General features: G+C 42.5%; 1 protein-coding gene across 3 annotated transcripts in view; it reads right to left on the reverse strand.

The window, feature by feature from the left end:
- Window positions 1-15,354, reverse strand: part of FAM13A (family with sequence similarity 13 member A) — a 906,414-nt gene that overhangs the window by 523,604 nt on the left and 367,456 nt on the right. For all 3 annotated transcript variants that reach the window (XM_078676111.1, XM_078676110.1, XM_078676109.1), the window contains one exon: window positions 10,253-10,406. In XM_078676111.1, the coding sequence (XP_078532237.1) occupies window positions 10,253-10,406 (154 nt within the window). The remainder of the gene's footprint in view (window positions 1-10,252; window positions 10,407-15,354) is intronic.

Below are 15,354 nucleotides of genomic sequence, written 5' to 3' on the forward strand. Positions count from 1 at the left end.
AAGGGACATTAAAGAATGTAATTGTAGTGAAGAAGAATGGTTGAAACAAGGCAACCCTAGGCCACAGAAATGAGATATTGCATGTGAACTATGAAAATATGATTTAGAAATAAGTATACTTGCGATCAATTGAGAATAGAAATCTCACTTTTCAATGAAAGACTTGTAGATTCCAGAGTGAGTATCTAGAACTTCTCATTTTACAGATCTCATTGCTGATTTCATATATAGAATGTATCTGTACTCCTGCATCAAATAATGAGAAATGTTTAATATGTTCTCAAGATCTTGGGTCTGTCTAATTATGGTTCATATTTCAAATCTGTACTAAAACAGGTTTCTTTAGATGTTATCTAGATATTCCAAAGAGCTTCTTTACAAACGCAATGCCATCTCAGACTTCATAATGGTCAGCATGCTTTAGTCCCAGGTTTTTTCCCCACTTGGGAAGATGAGGCAAATTACCCTGCCCGGCCTCACACAAGTGCTCAAAGAAAAAAAAAATGCTGCACCATATCCTTTGCCACAGATGGGTGTTGTGAGAACAAACTACACATTTGAGGATCTATCATATCTTATTGTAGGGTTGCTGTTCACTGCCATGATTCTAGCGATGAAATAACCTATTTTGACCCTCACATGCCTACATTTTTTTCCTAAAGACCAATTTGCCTTTCCCAGTGTTTGTAAGTAACCCAAAAGTTTAAAGCGTATGCCTCCCATGATGGAGAAAAAACAGGATACTCTCATCTTTTTTGGTCAATATAGATTCCATGGAGTCTCAGATTTAACTCACGTAGTATTAATCAAAAAGGAGGGAATCGCATTAGGGCTTTTGGTCAGGTCTAGCATACGTGCCCAAGTAATAACACAAGATGGGATATGCAGTTTCCCGCTGGGTCACCATGGAGGTAAGTAGATAGAGGTACAATGTGAAAACGACTTGTAAGACAATGTAGTCCTAGAAGTAATTAGATAGGAGGGGAATGCCTCCTTTCAGAACAAGGGCCCTCACACACCTAGCCAGCTAGCGGTCATGCTTCATCGTTGGGTCTGCTCCTCGTCGGGTCGGCGCTGCAATACTCCACGGGCACCCAATAAGTTCCGAAAGGCGGCATTTTTTTTGTTTTTTGCAGTTTTATATAGCGCGAACTTGACCCGAACTGAACCAGGTATCGGAGCGCTTTACATAGCACCAGTTACGTTACATGAGGACACACATTCCTTTTTGTTAGGCACGGGGAGATTAAGTGATTTGCCCAAAATCACCGGATGTTTGGCGTCGTTCCCAAGACTCGAACCCAGATCCCCAGGTCCAAGGTCGAGCGCCTTAGCCGTTAGGCCAACTCCCCTCCTATCTAATTACTTCTAGGACTACATTGTCTTACACGTGGTTTTCACATTGTACCTCTCTCTACTTACCCCCATGGTGACCCAGAGAGGAACTGCATACCCCTTCTTGTTTCATTAACTCATGTAGTGCCTGAATTAAGCGTATTACACACATAACAAGGCAGAAGTTTGTGGTCTAAAAGGGTCTATGGGCATTGAACCAAACTCACTTTTTCTACATGTCACCCCAAATGTTGCACCTTTTACTGGATCCAATTTATGCTGGTATTAAGAGTCTGTGACACTGATAGTGTGCATCCATTGTGTGTACTCTGGCCCCAAACAGCTATTGGTAAAATTGGAGTCACCCTTTTGGTCTACTGATCTCTTCTTTCAGACTATTGTAGATGGTGCAGGAAGTGCAAGTTAAATATCAGAAGTGGGATACAGTGTGTATTCATAGTACCCACGTATATGACCAAAAATAAATGTTTGCCAGGAGCATCACTGTACAATGTCTGGGCTGCAGTTTAAATGCACTGCAGTGACACAGCAGTGAACGTGCCTTTGCCATGTAGGAAAAGCCTATTTTTCTTGTATTTTTAAGACACCACTAAAGTGTGCATTGCAAGTCCACTGGGAGTTAATATATAAAATAGTGCATATTACATACTGGAGTTAGTGTGCTCTCACAGTGAAATGAAACCCAAAAGCTATTTCACTGTGTAGGGCCAGCTAGATTTATTTATTTCCTATATCTGCATGCGAAAATGTTAGAAGACGGTGGTAACGGTGATATCACATTTTTGATAACTTAAGAGGAAAAGTAACTTTATAAATATTAACTTTGTACTTCTGAGCCAAAACTGGCCTAAAAGCATTTCACCCACTTAGCTCCACCAGAGCTGGAACATACATCCTTGGCTGAGACAGATAAGTCTGGCTCAGAGAACAATAGCCTGCCTCTGAGCCTAATTAGCATGGAATATCTATTTGTGAGTGGACAGAAAAACTGCGGAACAAAGGGCAGGGTAAGCAATATCTCTTTTGACTCAAAGATGCCACAGATGGCTTCTCCTTTTCATTCCTAGGACCCTGCCAAACAGCCAAGTTTGAGTCACAGTTGGGGGAGAAACAGTTTGGACCCTGTCAGGTGGAAAGAGAGCTCAAGTAAATGGAGGAAGTGGTCAAAGAGCTGAAGGCAGACCTGCTGGTGGCAGAAGGGTTCTGCAATATTGCAATAGAGCGTCCTCTGTAATTTTACAGTAAGGCAAAGAGGAAGTGCTGCATAAGAAGGTGGGATGACTGAGAGAACAGATTTAGTTAGAATTGGGTAGCAGAATTTATCCATGCAAAGTCTAGTGCACAGGATAAACATGGCAACTCAGCCACTACCACCTTCTCAGAATATTCCTGGACTGTGAATTTTCAACACAAAGAAGATTTTATTTATTTAATTTATTTATTTAGCTTATAAAGCGCACTGTCACCTTGCAGGCATCCTGGCGCTAACTGGCCCATAGGGCAAACAAGTATCAGGCAGGGCGTGACCTAGCAGGAGGTTACTTGGGAAACAGCCAGGTTTTGATCTTTGAGCAAGATGACCCTGCAGGAAGAAGGCTTCTGGTGCCTGCTGGAAAACACACTGAAGGACTCCTGAATCCTGCTTACACACAGGACTGGAACTGCTCTCCAAAGGTTAAGCAGTTGGCCTCCTGTTTGCCTGCTTCAGGGACATGAAGAGCAGAATGACATCTGCTTCCAAGACGGCCCTGATGACCACAGAGAACTAGACCTTCTAGGAGACCTGGCTTTAGAGAGACCTGGTGCACAGAAGCCTGCCCTGGGGAGTTGGGGCTGCATGAGTAGAAGGAGCATTCTATGCACCTGAAGAAAACTGTGACTTACAGGTAGATTCATGAAAGAAGAATCGGCTCGCAAAGGCGAGCGCAATTTTTGCATTTGGGATTCATCATCCCAAATGCAAAAATCGATATTTGCGAAATCGCATATTTGCGAGGAATTGTATGTAAGGAATCTCTATTTGAGATTCCTTAAATGCAATTCATTAACCAATTTTAAATAGCGAATTCACAATATTTGGCCGCTATTTACCACGAAGTCTGACTTCGTGGTAAATAGCGAAAAAATAGAAAAAAGCACTTTAGTGCATTTTTCTCAGTTGCATGTTACACACACACGTCCTTTGGACATGTTGGTGCGCAACACCTGTGTAAATTTGCATTTCAGGGGTGCTACAGGGTGTCCTTTGGACACCCCTGGCACCCTTGAAATCGCATCCTTATTTGCGATTAGCAAATTGCTAATCGCAAATAAGGAATAACTCCCCATTCATTCCTATGGGCCTGTAGGCCCATAGGAATGAATGGGAAGTTATTCCTTATTTGCGATTAGCAATTTGCTAATCGCAAATAAGGAAGATGTAGGTATCGCAATATTTTTTGCAATTCCTACATGAATCCCGTTTTGCAAGTCCTTAATAGCGATTCCTTATGAATCGCTATTACAGACTTGCAAAACGGACTTTGATGAATCTAGGTGTTAGTTCTTTTTACCACCCAAGAGGACTGGGACGTGGTGCTGAGACTTTCACAGGAAGGTCATATCCCGGGGGAGGGCAAGAAAAGCAAGTTTGTTCCACTTGGAGCTTTTTGCAGAGATGAAAACTGTTTCAGAAGGATCTCACGGCAAAGGTATCAGGTCTTGTAGAGACCTGCCTGGCTACTGCTTCAAGCCTTGCCCCAATGAAGGATTCTGGCTTCTGACAAAGAGACTATGTCCAAAAGTAAAACCTTGGGGAGAGGCAGCAAATCTATCAGACCCGCAAGGTGACCCTAGTGACTAGAAAATCCAGGTTTGTCTTGCTCCGAGCTGTTGGCGCCAAAATCAACAGTTTCATTGGGAGCTCGACAATGATGTACCTGACTTTGAGGGATCCTCGCTAGACATAGTCTTAGATCTTCCCTTGACTTCCACTGGAAAGACTAAGCATGAAAATAAAACTTTGACTAGGACAGCCCACATCGGGTATCTGACCTTCACTACATCACGCTCAGCCTGAAATCACTCATAGGTCAGGGTCAACTGCAAACAGTGACTTTTGAATGTCTCTTTATATTTTTCTTGGCGCTTTTTGGCTTAAAACTTTGACATTTTATATCGCAGTTTCTTTTTAACCTATTGTGATTGGTGCCATTTTGCTCATGTAATTTTTCTCTATTTTTTTTTAATGAATTTTTGTTGTGTTCTTTACTTTAGAAATGTGGGTACTACTTAAACTTAACTTGCATATCTTTGCGGAATTGCTGGCTGTTTCTGCTAACTAGATAGCCTTTATTAAGTTAATACGTGTATCTCAATCTCACATTAATACCCTACTACCTGACAGGCCTATAAACACAGCCTAATATGGACAGATGCCAACCTCTCTAATGCAGTCCCGAATGATGGGTGACCTAAGGAAAAGAAAAAGAAAAATGCGTTAGATAGGTCCGCCAAAGGATAATAAAGGGGGGCTAAAGAAGAACCCCATCAGGGATATATTTTCTCCATTGACAGTAAGCTGGTCTTAAATACTGTTGGTAATTATTTTCAAAGGCTTCTTGAAATACTATTACAGCAGTGAGTATACAGAACCTAAGCTCTTCACTCACATTTTATATTGTAGTTCACCTCTGAAACCTCTCAACGTTGTCCTTTACCAGCCCCAAGCTGAAAAATTAGCAATTAAATCATATTTCAATTCAATGATCAGAGGTTTACCAGGGGTGCCAAGGGCTCCAATGAAAGCAAAGCACCCTCCAAGTAGGAAACAGCAGCTAAACAAAAAATGTGAAAAATAAAGCTAAAAAAAAAAAAGAAATGTGGGCTAACACCCGCTTTCCAGCGTTCCAAGCTATTGAGCTCCCTGGTCGCCTGAACATTACAATTAGGGGAGGGCGACTATCTCCACTCCGCCAGTGGAGGTTGCGGAGTCTTGGCCACTGCACATAGTTCTGAAAAAACTTCGCCAACCGCCGTCTGGTAGAGTTTTTTCTCACAGGTGGCTCGCCAAACATTAAGCGGTCAAGAGAGAATATCGAAAGCTAGAACACTTTCCGGTGAGATTTCTCAACACAGGCAGTCGCAGCAGGTCCCTACCCTTCACGTTGAGAAAGCTGCTGCTCAAGTAGAAAATCTACTCAAACGTCAGAAAGAAGCAGCGCCCTCTGGCGCACCGCATGGTATAGTTTGTGATGATTTTACAGCATGAAACAAACTCCTGGCGCTAAAAATCAGCACAAGCAGCACATTGAGGCGAATTACTCCGCTCGCGGAACTCCACAGAATCTTGCAGAGTTTTTATATAACTCCACAGAATTCCAAGGAGTGTACTCCGCGAGTTCTGCCCACCTCTAATTACAATGCAGTGGATCCTCTAAATTGATGGCAAAACTGTTTTATTTAACAGTTTCTCAATTGAAAGACCCAAAATACATATATCTCTCTCTATATATATATATATATATATATATATATATATATATATATATATATATATATATATATATATGTATGTATGTATATATATATATATATATATATATATATATATATATATATATATATATATACACACACACAACTTTATGCATGTTTCAAGTAAACTATAAAAAGAAAAAAATGCGTTTTAAACATGTAACATTTTTTTTGCAGCTTGGGGGAAGTGGGGAGAGGTGCCTTGATGGTGTTATATTTTGAACACGTTAGCTTCTGCTTACATAATAACATTTTTCTTTTCCAGGAGGTCTTATATAGGCAACAGTCGGGGACTGCGATGGGTTCCTGCTTCGCCCCCAGCTACGTAAATTTATTCGTGGGCTGGTGGGAGGAGCAGGAAGCCTGGGGTCCCGCAAACGCCACATGGAACAACAAAGTGGTGACCTGGTATAGGTACATCGATGACCTGTTCCTGATATGGAATGGGTCCATCAATGAAGTAAAAGATTATATCGAGCTGCTTAATCAAAATGTCTGTAATCTCAAATTTTCTGGGATGTAAGTGACATTCAGGTTAACTACTTGGACTTGCAGGTAACTGTAAAGGATGGAAAAGTTTCCACTTCCCTTTACCGCAAGCCCACGGCGGGTAATAGTGTCCTTTTTGCAACTAGCAGTCACCCCCGCAAACTGATCAACAGCATCCCCTATGGGGAATTCCTCAGGTTAAAACGGAATTGTACCCATGAGGAAGACTTCAACTCAGCGGCCTCTGACAGTATAGATAGATTCGTGGAGAGGAGTTACAAACTGAATCTTTTACTAGACACCCTAAGCCGTGTAAAGAAATTGCCACGTAACACTCTGTTCACAAAGAAAGTAAAATCCACTGCTGAAGGGAAATTTCGCATGGTCACTACTTACTCGGCAGATTCTGCTAAACTCAGGGCAATTATGACTAAACACTGGCACATTCTAAAAACCGACCACATAGTGGGGCCAGACATACCTTTGACTCCACAACTCACTTTTAGGAAAGCCAGATCCTTAAAAGATGAAATGGTCCATAGCCATTTGGAACCCATACGGAACGTCAAAGGCACACTAAAGGATGCAAGGGGCTTATTCCCATGCGGGAGATGTAAAGCTTGTGCCTTTAGCAAACGCACACTGTCCTACCATGTGAGAGGGTGTCATAGTGGAAGAAAGATTAACAAGTTTATGACCTCTCTGACAGACCATGCTGTATATTGCCTTATGTGTCCCTGCCAACTAAGATACGTGGGCAGCACGATCAATTCCGTGAAACTAAGAGTGTTAGAACACATGAGAGCTATTATGAACAAGGACTTCACCTACCCTGTTGCCCGTCACTTTGCAATTAAACATAATAGCAATAGGGATCTATTGAGATTTTTCTGTTTGGATTGCGTCCCAGAAAGTGCAAGAGGAGGGAATAGACTCTTAACTCTCAGGAGACTCGAATCACGTTATATCATTGATCTCGAAACTAAGGCACCAGGAGGTCTTAATATGGAAGAGGAAATGGCAACTCATCTAGGATGAGTTATCTGCTTTCATAAAAAACTGCACATTGAATGACCTGGGTATTGTGACATTGGTGAATCTTAAACTATAAATTGTATAATGATGGTACCAGCAAGAGTACGAAGATACTGAATTTGTTGTGGATGATGTTTTTTTTTATGTCTGTTGAATTCTGAATTTCAACTGTATGTAGGAGGGGTGTCTAATGAGAGGGACGAAGCGAGTGCAACTTGATGCAGCCGTTTGGCTGCAATTGCCGATCCACGGCAAGATTACCTTATGGAGGATGTCTCCTTAACTGATATGGGTTAGAACCATATCTGTCAATTTTTGACGTATAACAAAGTAGTTTCACAGCTGAGCCTAATCATGAGAACACCCCCGTAAACATAGATAATTCATGAGGAAATAAGTGCAGGGGCGGTCTTAGCCGATTCACGGCTCGGAAGGTGTCATTTGTTCAAAGAAATCCTTTAGAAAACAGCTGATAACTATGTTTGAATAATGCATGCTGTTATTGACTTTATGACCGTCTTTGAACACTCTAAGATGGCGCTACCTCATTGAATAAGGTTATGAGTCCACCGTTTATTTCCATGACCCATTGTGGATTTAAAAAAATGGCGCTGCGTAGTTTACACTGTTGAACCACTGACGAAGGGACGCTGTCCCGAAACACGTTTGCTGCACCTTTCTGAGCCCGGGAGTGCTGTTTCTTGGTTTCCCAACCCGGCTGGGTATGGGGATAGGAGATTGGAGCTTGAATATATATATATATATATATATATATATATATATATATATATATATATATATTTACACACACACAACTTTATGCATGTTTCAAGTAAACTATAAAAAGAAAAAAATGCGTTTTAAACATGTAACATTTTTTTTGCAGCTTGGGGGAAGTGGGGAGAGGTGCCTTGATGGTGTTATATTTTGAACACGTTTGCTACAACGCATGGACGACTGAAAACCACAAACATATCTCTACTCAACTGTTGATTTTACATGTCTAAACCACCACATGCCACTGTAAGGATTTTTCAAGGGGGCTGCTAGTTACTACCAAAACATACCTGGAAAGACTAACAAGAATTATGGAAATCGGGAAAGTAAGAATGATTAGCTGTGGATGTCTCCTTTTCCTGAATGTTCAAGTATCTGGTGTGGCAGGCACATTTCAGGTCTGAGAGAGTGCCCGAGTGTCCCTGTCACAATGGGATGAACTGGAATAAGCGGAGTCAACCAGCAGACTATTATCAAACAGCAAACACGGGCACTGATTTTGGGAAATCCGACAATTACAGCTCGAGACACTTGATGTTAAATTCTTTTGTGACTTTTCTGTTTCTGAATCAGTTCTAGTGAACTCGGGACTAGCTCTCAGTGCTCTGATTGTTTGTTGCAGCCACAGCATGCAAACAATTGCTTGTATCGGTTCTGCCACAATGCAGTTTTTTATGGCTACAAGCATGTTTACATTACCGCACGCGGGCACACATAAAATAACAGCGGTTCAATCACTCTCTCAGATCACACCTCCTCAATTAATAAGCACAACGTATAACTGAGAAAGACTCTGTAGAACATTTCGATATGACTTGGTTACTGTACGTAACCAGGTTTACAAATTCCAAGGACACACTCCACAATCCTCGCAGACACAAATCCTTCTCCCAAGAGTGCGAAACTTGAGATGTTTGGCTCATTAAAAGACACACATAGCTGCCAAGGTTTCAGATTGCTTTTGTGTGACATTTTCATAATTTCAGTGGAATTATGAGTGACATTCAAGGACTATGAGTGACACTTTCTCGCAAGCAAAATCAAGCAATAAAGTGGTGGATAGTGGTGGATAGTGACGTCTGTATTCTACTGCTCCAATGTCCCATGTGCGACAGAGACCACTAGATGATGCACACTGTTAGTCTGAAGCAGGTAAAAATTGGAGCCTTGAAAGGTCTGACACAGAGTGTATGGTTGAGAGGGGCAAGTGCCAAAGCCTTTTTTTACATCTTTATTGCTTAATTTTGCTCACAAGAAAGTGTCGTTGTCGTTGAATGACACTCATAATTTCACTGAAATGATGAAAATGTCACACATAAGCAATCTGAAACCTTGACAGCTATGCATTAGTGGTGCTGCGAGGCAACCCAGCACCATGATTCCGGCGCCACCCGCAACCCAGTGGGGCAGCCGGCCTCGACCTCCAAGTTAATTGCAAAATGTAACTACATGTGTGTGCCCTGGCAGCAGGACGTGATGTAACTTCCCCATGCATCGCCGCGGCCAAGTTGCCACACATAACTTAACTACGGCAGGCACTGGCTGTCTCGGTAGTAGCTTTTGCGCACTACCCAGCTGGGCCCTGACGTCAGTCTGTCTGACTCAGACAGAGCTCCGTGGCGCTGCGGAAATCTCAGATACATTGAAGCAGCATTGGGAGCATGCTCAGCTGCTGGAAGCACTCCAAGCCTGTGGAAGCAACCCGAGCAGGCCACAGGAGCACGCTGCCAGCTGCCACAAACACACTATTTTGCAGTGCTTCTGTGCACAGCTGAGACTATGTATTATGCGTGACAATGCATTTCAGTGCGGTGATGCGGAGCACCACACTGAAATGCGTTAGTCTAACGCCTGATGCGGGGTACTTGGCAGGACTGGACACAGGGCAAAGAAGGTTTGGAAACACATTAACTGTACTCCGATGAGTGAACTCCACGTCAATGCAAGAGCCTTTGTAGAACGTGCTTCTTTCTGATCAGGCCATCGTTTGCAACCTATTACAAAACTCCTTCGTATACCCCTCCTTGAGCAAATACATCTCAAAGCGCCAAATGAAAGGTGAAATAAAATACTTGCTGACCTTCACGGTGATCATTCGAGGCATTTCTCTGCAGAATTCTTCCTTCTCAACTATGAGGTCGGATTCAAAAAATTTATCGTAATCCGATAGCAGTTTGGCCATTATCTTGTTGCAGATCCCTTGTTCCTTCATGCCTTCAAATCCAGATGGAACCCTACAAAAGACAGGCGAAATAAATAATGCTTTGCAAAAGATGCATCAGGGTAAAAAAATAATACAACAGACCGCCAAGCATTTACATTTTTGGTACATAACTATTTTCAGTGTTTTGCAAGGGTCAACCACATCTGACCACACCAGAGGAAAGAGGAAATAAATACAATAAAATACGTATTCAGATTAAGCTAACAAACTGCACACGAGATTGGTACAAACTTGTGGAGACTTCAGTGACCTTTTTGGGGTCAGGCATGCAACGCAACACCAAACCTTTAAGTGGGAATAGCTCCTATTCGCATATGGATACTGGCAGTTTCAGTACTGCATAATGTGTAGCTAATAAAGGCAGTGATGCTTTTTAGGTCATGGAAATAGTCTTGCATACCGGTATACAAATAATAATTTGGTTGTCATGCAGTATGGCACACTCACATATTTAAAATACACTGTAAGTGTGCTGGAATGAGTTATTCAGGACATATTTCCTGGACGTGATCAGGCCTAGAAATATACATTTGAATCAAATCCAATTCTTAACATCCAGTTGCGCTCCATCCATACATTAAAGGAGGTATCTGCAGGCATCTAGTCTAGTCCCGCCTATTCTACCCCCCCCCCCCCCATTAAACCTGGCCCTGCGATATAACAAAATTCTGCTGACAAAAGACTGCATCGTTTGATTTCATCGCAGAATACTACAGGACAGGGAGATGAATGCTTCATTATCTAATGCAAATACTATCCAAACTGACGCATGAGCTCAGGAGGAGCAATTACAACACGGCCGCCTCATGCTTTTGATTCCCAGCCCACTACGCTTTCCGCCATTTCTCCAATATTGCTCGGTGCTGTGAACATGGCAGCCCTCTGAGACTATAGGGCGCGCGCAGCATGCTGCGAGCCAATAAACTTTCTTCTCACAGCCTACGTTAGGTCGTTCTATCCACCTCGGGCGTAGTTTGACCTTCAGTTCCTCCCACAGCAGTAGGAAGCATTGTTCCCAGAATCCTGAGACTGTAGGTGGGCCTTTGCAAACGCACAGGGCTTTGGTCTACAACTGAAGATGTTAGTAGCTAGGTGTGTAACTGGGCCACACCCACCATTGCCATCATCACGACATGGAAGGATAAGATACAGCAAAATGGTAGGTCCCATAAAACAAACTGGAAGTCATCTTGCCCGCTTTTACAAAAAAATACTTTTGCATGCTTTATTTTCCATTTAGTTACTGTTTAGTTACCAATCCAACTTGGATCTGTAACTAAAAAGTAGAAAATAAAATATCTGCTTCATTTTATAGGCACTCACGTGTGTGGTGTGCGCATCTTCAAAACATTGCACCTGTGTCAAAGGCTTTTTATTTTCTTTCAACTTTAGCCACGCGGCACAGCATTGTAGCTTAAAACTATTTCCAAAGCCAAAAGGTTGCAAAGGCAAGACCAATTGGCTTTGCCAATGCTTGTTTTAAAAACATGGCGAATTTTGTACACTGGGATCTTATTGCATGATTCAACTTTTTTGTTTTAACACTATTTACCTCTAGAAACAGTTCAACGTTTAGAAACGTACAAAAAACAGTATTACTTGATGGGTAACGCAAACTGGGGTTGTCAGTGTTAAGAGGCAATGGCGGCAAAAATCAGTCAACGCGTTCAAAGGACACACAAGATGCAAAGGCGCAAAAGCAGATGAAAAGGAAAGGAGTGCAGCAGCCCCATGAGGAGCTGTAGTATTAAAGCAGATTGGGAAAATGTTTTAGAAGTTGGGGCTCCTGACCTTTTATCACATTAAAGTTAATAGACAGTGTTTATTTTGTGCCAGTGGTAGGCACCACCACTCACTTTTGGGGACCTGGACTTATCGGACTTTGAACTAGAGGGCAAGAGGGTCGGGATGGCCTATAGGGCAATGTAAGTCAGCCTGAAGGGTTGGTCGGACAGGTCAATGTGTGCTCCGCTTTCTTGGCAGTTTGCGCCCCTGTTTTATGGTCTGGTGGGCCGTTTTGTTTGCCCAGTATTACCACAAACAGACCCTGCAGTAAGCACAATTGCATGGAATCACTCAAATGTTGCACAATGCATATACAGTTTGTCTTTACAAATTAAAAAATGCCCTGAGTAGCAAATGTTGGCCACTTTTTTAGCTATCTGATTCGCGATTAAGGGCCACTTTTATTTTGGTGCCCAGGACTACTTTCTGCTCCAGTCCCACCCCGAAGGGAGAAGGCAGAATAGGGATAACAAAGGAAGTATCAAAAGCTACGAATCAGTCACAGAAGGAGAAAGCAAGGATGAAAATCACCCTTCAAGAATGAGATAAAGATTGATGAAGTATTGTGTGGCAGAAAACCGAAGCAAGAGATGGAATCAATGCTAGGTAAACTTGACATTCAGCAACCCCGGCTTTGCTAGCATCAGCGATGGGACCCACAGAACAATTAGGAGCATCTCCATTTACCAATTGAATTTTTTTCATTTTATAATGTATTTATTTTTGTTTTGACAAGTTAAGCAGTGACCACATAGGATTAAGACCAACAAACCTCCAAATACTTTCAGCTGCAGAACAGCCAGTTGAAACCCGATTTCTACCCTCTTCTGCAACACTGAAGAGGCCTTCTCTGGTCCTCTGTTGGTTCTGTGAGTGCACACATTCTCAGCAAACATGCAGTGCACAGGGCACGAGTGTCTCGCTGCAAGATTCCTAGAAACACTTGAAAGCATTTCGGAGAAACCCTTCAATGCTAACCTTCTTTTACAATTAAATCTGATTCAACTGTGAAGCTTTGTCGTCTCAAAGTGGACAGCAAATGGATTACAGTGAATACATGACCACTTGGCAAGGACTGCTTTCAGCCGCCTGCAGTGTGAGTTAGTTAGTCAATTATAAAGGCAACTGGATAGGAGGCAACAGCATGACGTAGCGGCTTCCATAGGGTTGATTTGAAAATTCTATTCAACGCTTTATCTTTTTTTCTTTACAGAAAACATTCAATTTCAGATGATTAGCAACATTCTCTTGCTAGCACAAGATTTTTTCACGTCTAAGAACCACATAATTTAAGATGTAATCCACACCTATAAACCACATACAATGTCCAGCTTCTGCTGCAGAGTTTTTAGGCGAGGGCCTAAAAGACACAGTGACAATGTAGTACTGTACTGGTATACAAGGCCATCTATCTGCCTGTGAGCTTCTCTCTTAAACCCTTAGTGCCTCTAATTGGATCCTTCATCAAGTTAATGCCCACAAGATAATCGTGGTAAACATAGTTTATGTTTGGGTTAAACAATAACTGATCTAGAATCGATAAAGACCTTAAAGCCAAGACTCAAAGAACAAGTAAAAAGCCTTGGTTTCCTAATAAGCAAACGTCACTGGATCAGTAATAGAGGTTGTGTACCTCAAATCCAGGTAAGAAATATAGAGCTGAATTAAAAAAAATCTAACCGGGATCGATGGGTAAGTATTTACCTCAGAAAAAAAAAATACTTTCCCATTCCCACACTGTCGACCAATTTGGTGAGGCCTATAGTTGTCAAAGTAGAGCAGGAAAAGGCACCCCAGTTGCGCCAGGACTGCACCAGGACGCTCCTTAGCTGGAGCATCTGTGCGCAAAATAAATGATATTAACATAACATAACATAACAGTTCTGTTGAAGTCCCAGAAATCCTTTCCAGGACCACAAAAGCAAACTAAGAAATAACAGTGATTAATTAGTTGCTTTTTAACGGTGAGAATTTATACGCGAGCCACTGCAGACATGTAACAAAATATGAAAGTATCAAAATTTAGAGAAAACGACCCTAGTTTGAACTCTAACCAATGGGGTTCATCCCTGGCAGGGATAGAATGCATCTTCGCACATAAATACAACCGTTGATTAAAACAGGGAACTTAAGGAACCAGCGATCACAGCTAACGTTGATGATGAAAACACTAACAACTCTTTCGTTTTCAGCAACATACAAACGTAATCAACGAACGTAACTGTATTCTTCAATCTACGACAACTTCAAAGGCTTACAAACATGAGCCTTAAAGTGAAAAATTGAGAAAGACAGGCAGGCAGAATGCGGACAGCGGTGTGGCATGCCTCTTTCCACTAACAAACAACACAGCTACATATTACAGATTGGTAAACAAAGGTATTAACCCCTTCACTGCGGCGGCTATTCCGGCGCAGTGCTAAGGGGGCGGGGCGGCCGCGGCATGCTGGTGACGGAACCGCTCCGTCACCAGCCGCGGTTGGGCTGTGCTTGTGACGGAGCGGTTCCGTCATGGCCCGCCCCGCTCAATAGAACGCTCAGCGCAGGCGCGGAATTCGCGCCGCGCATGAGCGGCGAGCGGGCCATGACGGAACCGCTCCGTCATCAGCACAGCGCACCCGCAGCTGATGACGGAGCGGTTCCGTCATCAGCGTGCAAGGGGTTAATCACCCTTCCGTGGGCTAGCAAGCTTTAGGATGTCTGAAGTAATAAGCGCCATGTAAAGCTACCCACTTCTGCCATTAGGAAGATTATATATATTTTGTTCTTACTTTGTATGTATTAGGTGTTGCTTTTTAGTCTAAGCAGGAGTGCCAATGGAGCATTGTGCTGTGACTTAGTTTACATTCCCAAATATTCTATATTGCAGGGAATCAAGCCTTTAGAACGCTGGCTTTACCACTCAATGCCTTCACCACCCACGCAAGTTTTTGTGCATTTACTACACACAGTAAGTATTGTAGGTTAAGTATATGGTGTTTAGTAGAGTTGGGTAGTGGCGATGGGTAGTATTGCACATTTCAGGGTTTGGGGTGGGCAGTGGTAAAGGCTGATACGGGTAATTTTAGGGTTGGGTGGTGGTAAGGGTAATTTTAGGGTTGGTAAGGGTACATTTAGGGTGGAGGGGTGGGTAGGATATCTCTCTGTCTGTCTCTATATATATATATATATAT

Source organism: Lissotriton helveticus, chromosome 2_1 (assembly GCF_964261635.1).
Source record: "Lissotriton helveticus chromosome 2_1, aLisHel1.1, whole genome shotgun sequence".
NCBI classification, from domain to species: domain Eukaryota; kingdom Metazoa; phylum Chordata; class Amphibia; order Caudata; family Salamandridae; genus Lissotriton; species Lissotriton helveticus.